Source organism: Epinephelus lanceolatus, chromosome 6 (genome assembly GCF_041903045.1).
Source record: "Epinephelus lanceolatus isolate andai-2023 chromosome 6, ASM4190304v1, whole genome shotgun sequence".
Taxonomy (NCBI): Eukaryota; Metazoa; Chordata; class Actinopteri; order Perciformes; family Serranidae; genus Epinephelus; species Epinephelus lanceolatus.
The window spans coordinates 37,689,942-37,708,043 of record NC_135739.1 but is presented as its reverse complement, the minus strand read 5'-3'; the positions used below and the strand labels follow the sequence as shown (position 1 = coordinate 37,708,043).

General features: G+C 39.9%; 1 protein-coding gene across 2 annotated transcripts in view; it reads right to left on the bottom strand.

The window, feature by feature from the left end:
- Window positions 1-874: 874 nt before the first annotated feature.
- Window positions 875-18,102, bottom strand: part of exoc2 (exocyst complex component 2) — a 54,136-nt gene continuing 36,908 nt past the window's right edge. For both annotated transcript variants that reach the window (XM_033622012.2, XM_078169036.1), the window contains exons 12-28: window positions 14,862-14,975; window positions 14,334-14,458; window positions 13,484-13,552; window positions 13,201-13,358; window positions 12,930-13,051; window positions 10,902-10,963; window positions 10,453-10,533; window positions 9,932-9,991; window positions 9,570-9,631; window positions 9,415-9,484; window positions 7,951-8,067; window positions 6,373-6,514; window positions 2,591-2,646; window positions 2,254-2,376; window positions 1,956-2,017; window positions 1,544-1,603; window positions 875-1,441 (exon numbers count right to left, since the gene is read on the bottom strand). In XM_033622012.2, coding sequence (XP_033477903.1) covers window positions 1,348-1,441; window positions 1,544-1,603; window positions 1,956-2,017; window positions 2,254-2,376; window positions 2,591-2,646; window positions 6,373-6,514; window positions 7,951-8,067; window positions 9,415-9,484; window positions 9,570-9,631; window positions 9,932-9,991; window positions 10,453-10,533; window positions 10,902-10,963; window positions 12,930-13,051; window positions 13,201-13,358; window positions 13,484-13,552; window positions 14,334-14,458; window positions 14,862-14,975 — 1,577 coding nt within the window. In that variant the 3' untranslated portion in view covers window positions 875-1,347. The remainder of the gene's footprint in view (window positions 1,442-1,543; window positions 1,604-1,955; window positions 2,018-2,253; window positions 2,377-2,590; window positions 2,647-6,372; window positions 6,515-7,950; window positions 8,068-9,414; window positions 9,485-9,569; window positions 9,632-9,931; window positions 9,992-10,452; window positions 10,534-10,901; window positions 10,964-12,929; window positions 13,052-13,200; window positions 13,359-13,483; window positions 13,553-14,333; window positions 14,459-14,861; window positions 14,976-18,102) is intronic.

The following is an 18,102-nucleotide window of genomic DNA, read 5'->3' as shown; positions in this document are numbered from 1 at the left end:
TGATTGGTTCTTGCCATAATATGAATTTTAACAGTTGTCCAATAGGGCTGTCGGCTGTGTATTAACCTGACTTCTGCACAACACAACTGATGGTCCCAACCCCATTGATAAAGCAAGAAATTCCACTAATTAACCCTGATAAGGCACACCTGTGAAGTGGAAACCATTTCAGGTGACTACCTCTTGAAGCTCATCGAGAGAATGCCAAGAGTGTGCAAAGCCGTAATCAGAGCAAAGGGTGGCTATTTTGAAGAAACTAGAATATAAAACATGTTTTCAGTTATTTCACCTTTTTTTGTTAAGTACATAACTCCACATGTGTTCATTCATAGTTTTGATGCCTTCAGTGAGAATCTACAATGTAAATAGTCATGAAAATAAAGAAAACGCATTGAATGAGAAGGTGTGTCCAAACTTTTGGCCTGTACTGTATATATATATATGAAAAGATAACGGTAAGAAACATCATACATATATATACATATATATATATATATATACATATATATATATATATATATATATATGATGTTTTGCCTACCACATATCCCTAGTTCAAGGGCTACTATAGATGAAGAAGCCATCTAAAGGTCTCACATAGTCACCAATTATCACTGAAAACATAAAAAAAAAAAAAAAATCACCAAAAATTAAGCAACCAACCTCAACTTTAAGGTAAACATGGACAGGAAGTCCTGACAGTGCTCAGAATAATGGAAAGATTCAACCCTTAAGAGTCCCTTGAAAACTAAGCAGCTGTGATCTGCTGATGAAGAATGCGTAAGACGGTCAGAAGAACCCGAACAAGCAATTAAGTGGACCTTGAGCAGAAATTGCTGTTGCTTTAACAAACCAAACCAAAAGAAAGCATCACTTTAACAGTTCGTTTTCTTACTTTATTGGGCAGTAGAGATGGCACAGTGCAGAACATTAACACCAGCTTTAAATCTTGATTGGGACAAATATTTCAGTGTGAGACAGCAGAGAGTCCAGCCTGTTCATGGCCTATGTCCCACTGCTGACCCAGAACCTTGCTCAAACAAGCCAGTTAGCCACTTGCATGCTGTCTGTTAGCTATGTGAGTGGCTGTATGTGATTAGCATAACCAACATGACTGGGACTGTCCTATACAGTAACAATGAAATCAACTCATTTAGTGCCTTGGAGATTAGATTAACACATTTGTGTCCAATCTGGTGAAGCAGAAGTTGAAAGTGACATGGAAGGAAGCAATGAGTAAACAAGTGAAGTGATTATTGAAAAGATAACGGTGAAGTTCATTAGCTTATTACACATAGATAAGAAACAAAGACAGCGCAGTGTAGTGGTAAATAGAGTGGCTCGAGTTTATCTCTTTACAGGCTGGACACAGGAGGGCTGGAAGCAGGTGAGCTGGAGCTGCATGCTGCTTTTAAACTTGTTCAACAGCTCTTCCAATAACCTGGTGGAAGAAGCATAAATCATGTGAAATGAATCTTTAGAGCATAAAGCAAATACCAACAGAAAAAAGATCATATATATTAGTAACCACGATGAGACTCACTTCTTATCAGCTCCGCTGTGCAGCTGAGGAAGTGCGTCCAAAGCTATTTTGAAGCTGGCACTAGAAACAAGATGCATGTTTAAAACTTTATTTAAAAAACACAGTTATGAACAATGAAAACCAGAGAATACAGTTCAAGATAAGTCTAAGCATGCACACTGACATCCCCACATGAACACATACATGCATGCACACACATGCACACCCGCGTACACCACAGTGCATGCACACAGCAGAACCAGATTACTTTCACTTCCTTTCCAAAACCCACCAAGTAACATAAATAGGGATTGTAGTGAGGGATGTGCGACTGCTAAGATTTATGTTTGTGACATTCACTACCATAAATCACTGGGTACATACATGAGTTCCCGTCTGTGCCACTATATGAATGTGTTTGTGCTGCACTTACTTGCTTTGAGAGTTTAGGTATGCGGCTATGGCGTCTCTCAGAGCACAGAGTTCAAGGCGAGCCTGAGGACAGCGCGGGGTGAGGGGGTCAGGTGTATAGAAAAGAGAAAGACAACAGATGAAATCACATGGACATCTAACTGTCAGCAGTTGGTAGCTTGAACTGAAACATTTCTTTATCAGAAACGACAGGTAAATCCCCCGACTAGTGTGAGGGTCTACTTATGAGTCAGGGTCTTACTATGAGTGATAAACTGCTCTATATAACTGTGTGAGAGTGTGCCAGTGTGTGTGTGTACCTGCAGTGCTCCATTTTTGCTGAAGGAGGACACACACTGCATAAGACGACACATTTCGTCCGCAACTGACTCAACAATTCTGGACAAAACTCGCGGTACCAGGTCTTTGGAGACTGTGAAGACCTGAGACAGACAAAGTTGGAGATGAAGGCATGAGAGAAAGTTTTAAAATTATTTTTTAAGAGAAGTTTTATGGCATGAACTGGGGAAAATTCTGAATCCTGGTTGAGTTGTCATGGAATGACCCAGCCGGTAAATGCAGGGTTTGATAAAGAGACCAGTACAAAGAACAAAAGAAGAGTTCAGGGTGTGTATGAAGTGTGTAGGTTGTTTGTACCTCAGCATGAACTGTGATGATGTTGACCAAAGCTTCCTTCAGGTAGTTCCTTACACCTGATGGAAAAGAGAGCACAAGAACATGAACATAAACCCTGGTAGATGGGATGATGGGATGCTAACAAATAGTGTCTCAACGCTTCTTTTAATCACAACACAGATAAACCTCAGGTTAAAACGACAGCTGTCGGGAGAAATTATTGGCAGGGAATGTGAAATAACAGCAAGTGTGTGGTGCTACAGGCATGTTTGACAGATCTAAAGTGCAACACAAACTAGCTGTGTTGCAAATATTGACATGTTAATTAATGGCCATAGCACACACTGGATGCCCCCTATCTGGGGAGTGGAGTAATGTGAATAAGGACATGTTTAGCTCTTTAAGGATGATTTCTAGCTGTGTGTTAATGGATCTTCTGTCCTTACAAACATGGCCTTTTGTTACTTTGGGTGAATGGATTTTGTCGACAGTTTTGTATCTCTAAAGGAAAGGCATTAAAGAAAGTATAGTTTTTGGGATTGATACAAAACTCAGAAGTTGTTTTGGCCTTAGTACAGAACAATTTGCTCGAGGGAGATTTCTATAGTCATGATTATTCATGATCGGGAAGATTTGATCAAAGGACAAGAAAAGTAGTTGCTCACACTGAAGATAAATGATGCAAAGGTTTTAAACTTTAGGTCTAAATAACCACAGCTCTGCCCACAGTTGTGTAGTTTCATCATGTTTTATTTAACTAGATAGCAATCCAGTTAACCATACAAACAACAGTAAATGGTGAATGTAAGTGGCTGTTCAGTGAAACTGTCAGAGTTAATGATTAACAATTTATCAGAACCACCATCATTCCTGCTAGAAATGTGACTAAGCGAGAGGATGTCATTATTCATAGGTGTTTATGCTTTATGATAAGTCTGACTCTGAAAAGAGTAACAAGCTGAAAAGGCCAAAGATGAAAATAATGCAATTAGATGGAGCGGGAAGTGTATTATTTTTTACTTTACACTGTTCTGTGAGAATAAAAAAAAAACAAAAAAGAGAGACCATGTCTAAATTTAAACTCTAACATTTAATAAACTCTAGCAGTGAGACAACCAGAGACAACAACAGACTAAAAGTACTGAAACTGGATTTCTAATGCCTTGCAGCACCCACCCACCAACATGAGTCCCACACGAAAAGTGCAACAAGTGAAAGTATCATATCCTAGAACTGTGGTTTAGTGTCCAAAGTGTTCCTCTTTCACATGCAGCCCGAACACACCAACTCACACCAGCAGGGACAAACTTAAGCAAGGCCCAACTTTCGAGCAATGCTGCCTTTTAAAACTGTAATGTGCTGCTGCCCATCTGAAAATTCACCCCGAGCTCGAACACACTCTCTGACATGTTGCCTCATATCCTGTGCTAAGGTAAACCACATACACGCATTTAGGTTTCACCTGGGTTTGGTGCATCTGGTGAGCAAAAAAGTCAAACTACACTCATGCACACACATTGCTGCACACCCACAGCACAAGACAAAGGCCATGAGACTTTTAGGGGGACCAATCGAGCGATCTCAGTGGTATTTACAGTAAGCCATCAAAGAGCTGTGCTTTACACATGACACATACACATGACACATATGAACCACAACAACAAAGAACAGAACAGAGATGTGGAGTACTCATCCCACAGAAGGGTTTGGGGCTAATTTCTGATATTAGCGGGGTCAGTTAGTGGTTGCCGCTGGTGATTTCCCCCATCATCTCAGACACACATCCCAGGTTTTATCATCGTCACACACAAGAGAGAGAGTACAGTAGGGCTGATCATGGCAAAAATCATAGTCTTGACTATTTTGGTCAATACTGAGATTAGATCAATTACTCACTGACTCTGGAAACATCAGGCATTAACTGAACATTTTAAAAAATGTGTCTTTTTAACAGTGTATTTTATTGAAATTTGAATATAATTCAACTGTAGATGGCTCATTGGCAATAATTCTGAAAGTCGTTTCACACCAAGCACATTTTTTGGTCCAAAAATATAGCATGGGAATTTATAAAAACAGATTTTGTAGCTTCTTATGAATGCATACCCATGCTGAACAATTGGTGCTGGAAAAACATATCTGGACAGACCTTGATTTCAGCTGTTTGCCCAATGAAATCCTTTGTTCCAACTGATGTCATACCTCCAGGTCATAGCTAGCTTGCTGCCAAATTGGGGAACATTTTATCATTTTGGTTTCTGCTTCAGCTGAGATATGATGAAGATGCTAATATAGCTGATGTGCACTTACTAACGTCATATGTGGATAACAGAAGTTACATGTTGGTCACAGTCTCAAACAAACAGAAGCACATGGCTAATTATTATGCAGTTTGATGTCATCGGATGAACGGATGCTACTTTGTCAGACCATAATCAAACAATCCATCTTCCCTGGTTGGCATTATGTAGCGTTCCATGTAGCAGTGATATTACAATGGTAGTGAAGGCTTTCCTAAGAAGAACGAAGTACTCAGATTTCTTAATGGATGGGTAACTGTTTGTCAGATTGGCGGTCTGATGCCGAGTGGCGTAGTTGGTAGGTTACCGCCCGTCAGCCATATGTAATATATAAAACAGAAGCTCCGAATCAACTGGGGGAAGGATGGTGTGAAACATTAGGAGGCAGGGCTGACTGACTGCAGGGCATGATTCTTTGTAACTGCAGGGAGAACATATTTTTCAGAGAAAGAGGACTTCAGAGCAATGGGCGTTTGTTGTCAGGATAACATTCTCCGTCTGGATAGGTTTTTGTTGTGTTGAGTGGACAAGGGCTCTGTTTAGGCGGAAACTTTTGTTTTGTTTTTCTTTGTCAAAACAACTGTGCTCACATGAATAGTTTTAACTGGTTGATTGCTTGATCATGCTGCCTTTGCTTTGTAGCTTATGTATTTATTTTAATCTGAAAAATTGCTTCTCTTTTACTGTTGTATGTTATTGTACCCTTCATTTTTTTCTTTTCTTTTCCTTTTACATTTATTATTTTATCATTTCAAAAGCCTCCTGTGGACAAGTGTTGCGAATTAGCACATGTGCTAAAACACTCAAACAATGCATCTGGTCCGTCCAATGCAATTGTGATGTCCACATCAAATAAACAATAAATAAATAAATAAATAAATAAAAATGGAACATGGCAACGTGAATAATTTAGACTGGACCCAGTGTGTCATGGAAAACAGCAACACTGCACCACATCGTAAAAGTGATGACAGCTTTTACTGTAACAGTTAAGACACCCAAATACTGATATATTGTAATAAAAATAAACAACAGAAATGTAATTCTCTATCGTAAGACACCTGTTGATAATTCCTGAACTGCAGCTTGTGCTTGTTTAGACAGGGCAGGCACAACGGACTGACTAAAATGCAAGTAGTAGGGCTCAAGCGCTTTCAGCATACACTTAAATTTTAGCATTCTCTAGCAATACATTCAGGTGATGCTGTAACAAATGAAATGTTAGCAGCCATCCTGAGAACTCTGTCTCATAACATAACGAGAGCTCAACAGTCTGAACCTGCATCTAACCTCGCTGTTGCAAGTTATTTTTAGAAATTAAGTCACTAAGAGGTTCTGAGAAGTCGCCAAGTTGCCAACACTGAGTGCACTGCTGTAAAGAAAAGGAGAGCACTTAATTTCTAACACAAGATAAAACAGTAGCATCACTGCAAAACGGAATGTGAATGTTTTGATCATCATTGGGAGCAAATACTTTAACTGAAAGGTTCTAGCGTAGAGTACCTGTAGGTGTTTGGCAGTCTCTCCAGTCAAAGTATCCAGCGTAGATGCCAGGCTCCAGAGAGCCTGCGATGGGGTCAGCTCGTCTCTCGATGTAGGCCTCAAAGAGTTTTCTGTCCAGCTCTCGTACAGCATCCACACTCAGCTAAAATGTCAAAGACACATAATGTTACTACAAAAATATGGGGAAGTATATTTTGAGTAAACAGTATCTTTTTTCACTGTCACATCTAAGTCCAAGCAGGCTGTAAAATTGCACAAATAAGAATCTATCTTTGAGTAATCTTTGTTGCATGTCTGTATTTGCAATCATGAGAGCTTCTGGCAACTGGAGTCTGTATGTGTCAACACGTGTATGTTTGGCTGGGCAATGGGAATGAAACCAATATCATGATATAAAAGAAAGATGTATATTCACAGTTGTTATTCATAATTTGGCCTGCAACTATCGATTGGTGGCAAAATGGTTAAGACTGCATTTATACGAGCTAAGCAGACAAACAGCATTACCATTTCCTCTTAATCACCTATTCACACACACCTACATGAACCAGATGTAGCAGCGCTGCCGAGAAAGAAAAAATCAGAAGCTGGAAAAAGAAAATGTTTTGATATTTTCCCTTAATTCATAACTTAAATAGTTAATTGATTATCAAAACTGTTATCTGTTCATTTTCTGCTGATGGAATAAATAACTAAGCATTCCAGCACTAATGATATGGCAAATGTATTCAAAATCATATACAGAAATAATCAGAATGACATCAGACAAATGTGATCACCCAGGCCCCACTCTAATGCATTGTGCATTGTAGTGTGTAAAATAAAAACTTCAGTGTCATTTTTGTTTGTTAAACATCTGTATCTGCTTGGAATTATTTATTTGGACAACAGAATTGTGTCACATCATGATCATATAACTCTCAAAATGTTTCCAATCAAAGTCAAATGATAAATAAGTGATAATATTGAGCTGCATTTGTACGCAATGGGAGATGCTCTAATATTATTTAACTGCATATCCTGTTTGTTACATTTAACTGCTTCAGTGCTGCTTCAGAGGAAAGGTGTGGGGAATTTGACTTTTTGCCGTGTTGATGGTACAGCTGTGCCAGCTGTATGGAAGGTGCATGGTGGGGAAATTCTTATTTTTCAATGCTCTGTTACTAAGTAATATTTAAAGATTAAAATCAAGACAAACTGTCACCCAAATCTTGCTCTCTAAATACTAATAGAGCATCTAAAGTCTAAATCGATCTTTCAAAGAAAATGGTGTTCACCAGTTTTTACTGGAAAACCAACCGAACACTTCCTTGCTTTGTGAATCAGCCATTAGTCATTGTGTGTGTGTGTGTGTGTGTGTGTGCACGCGTGTGTGTGTGTGTGTGAGAAGAGAAAGGAGTGAAAATGTGGAACTGAGCTTCTAAGACAATGACCTTTACTTTATTTTTAAGAAAAGAGTCATATTTTCAGCATCTCTCTGATCATCTTTGTTGTTAATGCCAACACAACTCACTTCTCATCAGCAGTAGGACACAGAGCTCAGTTCTCTTTTGGTAGGAAACAGAGTGTTAAACTGACCCGTGTGATCTTCTCGGTGCCTGTAAGTCCGTGTTTCTCAAAGTGATCAGCCAGGTTCAGGAAAGTGCGTCTCTCGAGGTACTGGCAGTTACTGAGGATGATCAGCAGACGCTGCTCCTATACACAAAAACACGATTATACTTTTATATTTCACATTATGCATTCCATCCCCTGACCTTAACTTTCACAACTTCATGCCTAACGCCAAACCTTAACCCTAACACCAACATAGGTCTAACTTTAACCCTTTAACAAAGTCTTAACCCTTGAACAGCCATTGAAAGTGAGGATTAGACAAAATGTACTTATTTTCTTAAAATGTCCTCCATTTTTAAATTTAACTTTTCTAAATGTTCCCATTTAACTAAAATGTCATCACCGTCCAACAACGTCCTTGCTTTCCTACAGTGTCTTCACTTTCTAAAAAATCTTAGCCCTTTTATAAGTGTCCTTAGCTAACTAAAATGTCCTTACTTTGCAAAAATGTCCTCACTTGCTAAAATGCCGTCACTCGAATTATCTTTGCACAAATGTTCTGTTTTAAAAAATTTCTTAAAGACTTCCTAAAATCTTATCTCTTTTCAAATATATCCTAGCTAACATGTCCTAATCTTCTAAAATGTTCTGCCTTTCCAAAAGTGTCCTTACTTCCCACACTTGTCCTCATTTTCCAAATACGTCTTTGCTTTCCAAAAATGTCCTGACTTTGCTGAAATGTCCTCACTTTCCAAAATGTCCTCACTCTGTGGGTGTGAAACTCAAATCGTTGCTCACAAACAAATACGTACAATGGCATACACAATATTTCATACAAATTTATAGAACACAAGCACATAAACAATGACAAGAGTGATGGCAGAATGGTTTGCCTAAATTCTGATGACCCAAAATGATGTTGTCATCGGCAGCAATTTGTTTTTCATACTCCATCTAACCAAGTCTGCAGACCTACAGACAAGACAGAACACTTCAGTGGGCTGACATCCTGATATCTATTGTATCTGGTAACGGCAGCCAGGCACCATCCTTGTGCCAACTTGCCTAACACTAGATTTCATATCATGAGTGACACCAGTCTGGTCAGCCGCTTTCAGTCGAATCTGGCTGCCTAACCCCTGCTACGCATATTTGGGCTGGGGAAACCCCGTCCGCACCTTGCTCCATTTCCCTTTACCAGAAGCACTCTACACCCTGCTCTTCCTCCTCCTCGTCCTCCTCCTCCCCTGCACTTAAAACCCCTTCACTAACATCTCATACAAGTTACAGGAAATGAGGACGTATCTGCTTCGTGTCCACAACCAGGAAACAGCCTGATAACATTTGTGGTTTGAATGACTGAGACACGTGTTTGTCCTGTTGTGTAAAGGAGAGCCCACGCTTTGGTGACGCTGCCAGATGTGGGACTTCAGGTGTAATAACCCTAAACAGTTTAAAGGAAATTAAAAAAAAAAAAATTACACTTACAGATGTTGGACTGAAGCCCTCTTGAACTCCAGTAAACCTATCTGGAGAGGACAGGTCCACTGACATGTTGCTGCACACACAAGAGAGATTTTAACATGTTTTCAGAGTCGAGCACATGGTGATCAAAGATATGAAAAGGTCATCCAAATACTTACTGAGATGTGTCAATGTCTCCATCAGTTTTAGAGCTCAACTGCTCCAAGCAGTTTATGAAAACCTGCGTTGAACACGAGAACACACTTGTCAGGCATGGTGTGAAAAACACTACTTAGGTGCCATGCTCGCATCTTACTCTACATGATACATGGTTCACTACATTTCTCTCAGATTGTCCAAGGTAACGCAGGGTGAAGGTCCTTTGAAGGGAGGATTAAGAGCTAAGACTGTGGCTTGACTGCATGTTAAATGGGTATGGGATGTCTAGCTTTTCACAATTTCAGGTTAAACACTGCGCTCCATGCTTTTTATTTGTCAGTCAAAACATCCATAATGTAACCTGCATGCTGACAGATCTTACTTTCATGATGCCCACACTGAGCTCTGTGGCCTGGTCCTGGACCTGGTCTAACTGCAGCACCTGAAGAAAAGACAGTGAAAATTCAAGTTACTTAAAATCTGACATTGTGTTACTCAATGTGTGAACAATTTCAAAACACTCTTAGGGTTGCTTTGCAAATAAAAATGTTCTTAACTACAGCTGAAACAGTTGGACCGCAGAGAACAAGATTTGCTTTGCCTACACCTCACTTTATTGTTTAGCTCAGTTATTGATTCTCTGTTTTGACCCATCCTAAAAGAAGCAGTGTGCTGAGATGGTGCAGCGCCGAGGACAAGTTTAAGTATATGATATTTAAAGTGTGTTAGAAACAAATGTTCGTGACTGGCCAAACAAATTATACTGACGTACCAAAACCCAAAGCGTCGATGGCAACAAATAAGTTAATGTAAGAGGCCAAAGTCATGATTATGTTCATCAATCATATATTGTACTTCTGCTACTCTAGTTTCTGTGTTTGCATTGATTATTATGTATCTCACATTGATTTCTCCTGGTTTGATCTCCAGGGGCTCTTTGAGTGACTGCAGCATCTGGACCATGCACTGCTCAAACTGTGAAGGCTGCAAAAAACACACGAGAATACATTTTACAAAAACTGGCTCCTAAAAACATCATACAAGTTTTAACTGCATCCTCAGCAAAGATGAAAACACATTATGGGTGAAGAAAATGACCAAAACAAAATGATATATCATACTGTACATTTAATGGTCAGAGGGAATGCTTTACTGTACACAAAATAAATACAAATGCCATTTTATGTCTTGTTTTTGACATGCTGCTGAGTAAAAAGGGGAAAATGGTGATTTACAGTGCATTACTGACACTACTGAGTGTGTGCGTGAAATATGACTGACATTTGTTGGAGCATAGCTATCATTTCTAATTATGATGTGACATACTGCTTGATGCACCAACACATCCTTACCAGGCTGGTGATCCCCTCATTATCTACGACCCAGTCCTCCTTCTCAGCGAGCCTCTTGACATCTGAGTGTCAACAAACAGCACAAATATGAATCAAAATGGCAATTACTAGAAAGCTGTGTACAGTGAATTGAACTTTCAGACAAAAAAAACCCTTTCTATCCTTTCTATATATAATGTGTGACACTTTTCACACAGGGTCATTACTAGACGTGAACAGAATTTAAAAGTTTCTGAGGAAAACCCACAATATGATATAAAATCAGGTTTCTCTGACGAGACCACAATTTGATGTGAGTGTGGGGAAAAGTTAAGTGAAAACCAGTCACTCTTCTCAAAATGACCATACCTAACCACATGTGAAACTGAGCATGTCTGGTTTTAGTCTCATAACACTTTCTCCATTACTACCCTGTCGGTTTTAAGAGGTAAAAGGTGACAGTTGAGGACACTGACCACCAAATACTCAATGACACAGACATGTGTCTATAGTGTCTGTATTAGCTTTTATAATTATAAGTCTTCAGTTTGAATTTTTTTAAATACATTTTTTCTTTTTTGTCCCAATTATACGACATACTACTTGAATGCAGTACATAGCAGAGACAGGACCAGGTAATTGCTTTGCAAGTCACAAGTAAGTCTCAAGTCTTTGCACTTAATTCCCAAATCAAGTCCCTCGTCAACACTGAAAAATCCCAAGTGAAGTCCCAAGTCCTGAACTTTGAGTTTCGAGCCCTAAACAAGTCATATTGCACTCTTTACCACATGTTATGCCATTTTAACAATGGAGTAATAATACATTAAATTTACAAAAATCATGAGTGCTTTTTAAAATATGTATTTATTCGTTAAAATAAGTTCGTTGGAAGTTGATGCATTTCCATCTGTAATTCTAGATCCGCACGTTTTGCGTATTGCATTTCGTTTTTTGTTGCCCACCTATGTGGTTGGTGGTGGTGGTTTTAGTTCATAAACAAAATAATCTTTTTCCATTTCATTCCATTCTTCATTAGGTCTTCATGGTTCTCTCCTGCGACTCAATTTGATGTTGTCGGATTGGTTCAAACAAAGTGGATCTGGGGAAATAAGGGTCAACTTGCTGAGAATGAAAAGCATTAATGTTGATTCAAGAAATTCAGAGAAATTAATAGAGTCATAAGAAAATGTTTCAAATAACAGTTTTTAATCTTTGGGCAAGTCAAAAGACTCAAGTCCAAGTGAAGTCACGAGTCATTGGTGTTAAAGTTCAAGCTGAGTTTTCTTTGAGTTTGTCAATTTGAGTCTAAAATCATCAAATTTGAGTCCACAACTCTGGTATGAAGTATATACTACTATACACTAAATGTTATAGTATACTGTTTTTTCAGTTAGTAAACACAAAAACAAATGTAGTTGACCGTTCTGTGCAAACAGGAAATGATACATGCACCAATCAAACTGCGACTTCAGAATGACACAGACAATCAAACTTGAACCAAGAAACCTTCATGTGTTTCTAAAAATGTTAAATTCATGTTTTAGTTTTCTAGAATCTTCCTGGAACAGTTGATCTACATGGAAGTGACTGTGTTAAGTGTGTTTAACACTTAGTTACTTACTCAGTTTTCCAGTGTGAACACCATTAATCAAAATCTGCTTAGGACGGTTATGAAGTTTAGAATTCAGACAGAGCTTGTTTTATTCCAATAATTAAAAAAAAAAAAATCCATGAAAAAACAAAAAAATATTGAGTTGAAGATCTAATAAACCAAAATCCAAGTGAAAACAGGATTATATTACAAATAGAATTTCCAGCACAAATGATATAGCTTTCACATAGTATTCAAACATTTTTAACCAACTGTGACAACTTTGTTGCATAATCAGCAGCTTATTTGCATTTTGTAAATAACATAACGCAAGCATGGGGACATAATTAATTTGTGAACTGATCGTTTAAAAATCTTGATAATATTCAATGATCACTTCCAACTTAAAAGGTCAAATTTTACTTATACCCCTTCCATCCATTACTGCGTCTGCTCACCTTCTGTCGTATGCAGCAGAGTCACCATGAGGCAGTGAACTCTCAGCTCCAGCAGCAGATCCTGGATCACCTGCAGCAAATCATTTGGGATCTCCAGAGCAGAGAGAGCCTCATGACAAGCCCTGGATGAGAGACATGAGAGGCAACAGAGAAAGTGACAGAGAGAGGCAGGTCAATAAATGGTATGGCAGGCATAAAAACCCCTTCATATAACCACGTCAGCACTGCACATAATCAATGAGATTAATCATCATCAATGACACAATCAAACCTGACGGTGTGTATGATTTTTGTAAGCCAGGCTCCAGTGAGCTCCGTCTTGTTTTCCCAGCCTCCATAAAAATTCAGCTCCCCCTGTGGCAGGGTGGTGGGGAGAAGAGCCCCACGGATGAGCTTCACCAGCCGATTGGTCATCTCCTCAATCATTTTCTAAAAAACATGCAGCGAGACACACAAACAATAAGGTTTATGTGGCACGTATTTATAAAACACAACCTTGGTGAGTAAGAATCTTAAAATAACACTTTAGTGTAAATAGTCACAATGACGCATACTTTAAAGTCATTCTGTCTCTGTCTGGCATTCTTCTTGGATTTTTCCACCTGTCCAGATTTCTCACCAGTCTGCAGAAAGAAAGAAAAACAAGAAATACTAATAATACTACTACTACTTAAACTAAATATCTGCAAATTGAAACAAGTCAGCAATGTGTCAATGTCTTTTTAAAGACTTTTTGTTTGGTCTTCACTCTTCACTCTTGCAGCAACCTGAGATGTTTCTTAACCAGATCAATTGGCTTTTAATTATTATGCCAACACCAGGCCAAACACTGTATTTAGGCAGTGTGGTGGTTCTCAATTTTACCATTTCAAAATGTTTGGTTTTAGGGCTTTTGTTAGACCATCTGAATTAAATTTCCAGGAACTATAACACAAAATGAAGACAGACCATCCCTTAATGTTTTTTTGACATAACCGAGAGGAGCTGTAGCATTAGATGAATGGAATGGAAACCCTTAAAGCAAATCATTCATACAGGCCTGTAACGTACAGTAGAGCCACAGTGAAACAAGATTGTATTCTTGTCAGGCCTGTCAAGACAATTGCCTTGTGGTACACCAAAAATGTGTTCTGTGAATTCATTTCTTAAAAGACCAGTTGATGTGAATTACAAAAAAAGTCACTTTTCCATAGTCTGAGCATTAAAAAGGAAATTCCGATCACCTCCTTTATTTTGGGGTGGAGGGAGTAAAAGAAAAAAGGATATCTGAATTATGGCTAGATACCACGAAAGGTAAGCAGGACAAAATGTTTTCTTGATTAGGGTGAACCCATGTGAAGTATGTGCAGTATCCTTTTCAGGTTATTTGTTTCTTATCACTGTAAAAGCTTCCCAGGTATTTACCTCACTGAAAAGGCTTCCATTAACATAAGAGATCCAAAGCTTCCAGAAGTTGGGCAACTGACCGATCACCACATCTGAAAGCTTCTCCACAAACTGCACCTGCTGTGGGGTTTCAAAGCGCCAGGCTGGAACAAAGACACACACATACTGTAATACACAAACCCCCCCGCACATAGTACTTATCTATGCTGTTCTCGAAGGTGACGGGGGGACTTAAAGGATGAACTAGCAAACCACGCTGGCTTGAAAATGTCTTCTGTATTTCTAAGAATTACAGAAGAAGTTATTTAACTTCCAGTCACCAGGCTGCAGCTGTTTGTACTTTTACTGTACTGTCTGATATAAGGAGACACACTGCATTGCACTTACGCACGACTCCTGTATACTGTGATTCCCCTAAGCGCTGTACAGGGCGAAAAGTGTTACAAACACAAACAAACAAATGCACACTCAGAGTGTGCCTCAGAAAGGGAAGCCCCTCCTAAGCACCAAGTGTGTGGGAGAGTAATTTGTGATTGTGGTACTCACTGCTGGGTCGCGGCGTCCGCAGGCTGCCCCCTCTCTTCAGAGACGCAGTATGGCTGAGCCTGCCGAGGGCCGACGGACGGGTATCCCCCTCTGGATCCAGAGCTCCGACACCCACTAAGAGAAATAATGAGGGAGGGGGGGGGAGGGGGGGGGGGGGGGGGCGGGCGAGAGATGAGAAATGAACTCGCAGGGAAAAGAAACACATACTTCAGATATCAAATAATCAAATAAGCCATTTTCATAATTCCACATTCCTCAATAAGCTCAGCAGGCTTTCACACCAAACAATCCTCCCTCGCCCCTCTTGGCCTTTCTTTATTTGTGTTCTGATCCATCTCTGCCGTGGCCCACAGCTGAGAGAATGCACCCTTGTTTCCAGGGCAAGGAAACAGAGCTGTGGGCTTTGTGAGCGCTGGGGTGAAGTGGGTTTACATCGGCCACACTGGGCCTCAGTTACGTCTGATACTCAGGCAAGCACCGGCGCTCCACTAGATGGCATCGGGGAGCTTTGCAGCATGGACAAATGAAAAAGTCCTTCTGCAACCACACACTCCTATCTCGGCTAGTGAGATAACTTTAGTGCAATGAATCTGTGAGATAACTTTAGGATAACAGAAGAAAGGGGCGAAAGTTGACAAACAGGAGTGAAAGTGAAACACTGCAGTGCTGAGAGGGGATCAAACTTACAACAATGAAAATGAAACTTTAAAAGACAAATTCGTGCAACGCTGCAATACGCCTACATGTAGTTTGTCTAAACGAAGGGAGACGGATGGCCACATTTCCAAAACATGTGTCTGACACACACACACAGAAAAGTGTACTGGTGAGTCACAGACTGAATGTGTGTAAGCAAGTATTGAGAAATCCCCAAGCGAAGGAGCAAATGCAGTTGAGCCGGCCGTGCACACAACACAGCCATCCAGTCTAGAAAATGTAAGGAAATTCTCGATTGACTCAGATTATCTGTAAACAAACGACGCTTTCTCACATCACACACACACCCACCCACACCCACACACAAACACACACTGACACACAGTGCATATGGAGCTGTGCAGAGTCTGTCTCTGTGATGTTTTTCTCTCTTTTTACAGGGATGAGAGCTGCTGTTGATCCAGGTGTCAGCTGAACCCCCAGCGTCCTCAGATACACAAGTGAGTGTGTGTGTGAGACAGTTTAGGTGTAAGTGCATATGTGTGCAGGGCTACTTTAAGTGCTCCAACGAGTCATTATGCCGCTATGTTTTTTCCTTCTAAAAGTCTGAGGGTTAAAATATAGGAACTACTGTGTATGTGTGTTTAAGACGCTGAGACAATGTGTGTCACCTCTGCTCACTTCCTCATCAGCTCTGATGCTTCTCTGCAGGTCGGACGAGTTCCTGTTCCCTAAGGGGTCACTGACCCTGACCACACACACACACACACCTGCTTTCTCTCTAAACACACACACTTTTCTGTCACCTATTTAAATGAATTTTATTTCCCACACTACAAAATGTAAGACTCATCATTTTTCACTAATTTCCACCCAAAAAGTAAAAAAGATATTATTTTTGATTTTTACCCACTAGAACTGCAATGATTAATCAAAGAATCTAGAAACTGTCAACCAATAAATTAATTGCCACTAATTTGATAATCGATAAATCTGTTTCAGTAATAAAAAAAAAAGTCTTGTTTCTTTTGTCCTCTATTAAAGTAAACTGCATATCTTTGGCCAAAACAAGACATCTGAAGACATCATTCTGGGTTTTGGGAAATACTGATCAACATTTTTCATCATCTTCTGACATTTTGTAGACCAAACAACTAATCTATTCATCGAAAAAATAATGGACAATGAAAATAATTATTACTTGCAACCCTATTACCCACATTTTATGTCCTCAGAGACCTAAAAGTTGTTAAGCTACCTGCAGCAAAACACTGAACACTGTATTTTATAGCAGGTTCTTTTGAGGCATTGACAGCTGAGAAGATGCATCTGGTAAGGAAGAGTCAAAACAAAATAAAGTGAAAATGTGCAAGAATCCCTTGCAGACAGTTAGAAAGCAACAAAAGTAAAAGTTTATTGTATCTTCATTTCTCATTTTTATCTGAATTCCACCAGCTTTTCAGATTGAGCAGATGAACAGATGATAAAAAATGAAAATAAATTGATAAGTTTATTGACACCACCCCACACTCATCACATCACAAACATGCTAAATGAAAAGTAATAATTTACACGATTCTCCTAGAGGGGTACTGAATGACTGAGTCTAAAATCACAACCGCATGTTTCCCAGTCAAACATACGAACACTAGAATCCCTCTAATTGTTCACTGACAAACCTATTTTCCTACGAGCAAAATTTCCTGCTAATTGTATTGATATTGGCAGAAGAAGTGCTGTTCAGGAAATAAGAATACTGCAGTTCATAATTGAATCGGGCAGAGTCAGATTGCAGCACCAGGGCACGATGGGACTGTTTAGACATACGGAAGCAACTTGCGCTGCTCTGCTCCCTCACAAGAAAACTCCAGCTTCAGGCTTTTGTTTCAACAGAGATGGATGGGTCTATTTCACATTTATGGCAATTTATAGGCTAATTAATGGAATCATAACTCCAGCAGAACGACCTCTGGCCTCATATTCTGGACTCGGAAACACAGGAGACAGAAAATGACATCAGTTACCTCGGACATGGCTGATCCATCACAGAGGACTAATCCCTGCCACGTGTGATGCTGACAATAGCATAAAAGATGGCGTATAAATACACTGAGCTGGTGAATGTGATACGAGGAGGAAAAAGGAGGCCGCCAGCAGAGGGGTCGGCTGTGGGGTACCGGTAAGGGGGGATTCTGGCTATTTAAGAGGAGGGGTAAGTGTGGGAGGAAGGGGGAGGAAAAGTGGGGTCGGGGGACTGTAGTGGATGTGGTTTTATGATGGTGGCTGTTCAAGAACTGCCTGGGTGGAGGGATGTTTCAAAAGCATGGGTTTCGTACTTGGGCGAGAGGTGAGCAGCAAGGAGCAGGGATGGTAAATAGCTACCAGGTGTGTGTGTGTGCGTGTGTGTGTGAGAGGAAGAGGTGGGGCTAGAGGGGCTCTCTGTAAAATGTGACAGCAGAGGGGACAGGAGAGAGCTGGCTGTAGCAAACTACAAGAGTAGAAATGATCAGTGCACGCACCTTTCTGTAGGTTTGTCTGCTTTCCGTATAATGTCAATGAAAATTGTCCTCACCAGAAAAATTTC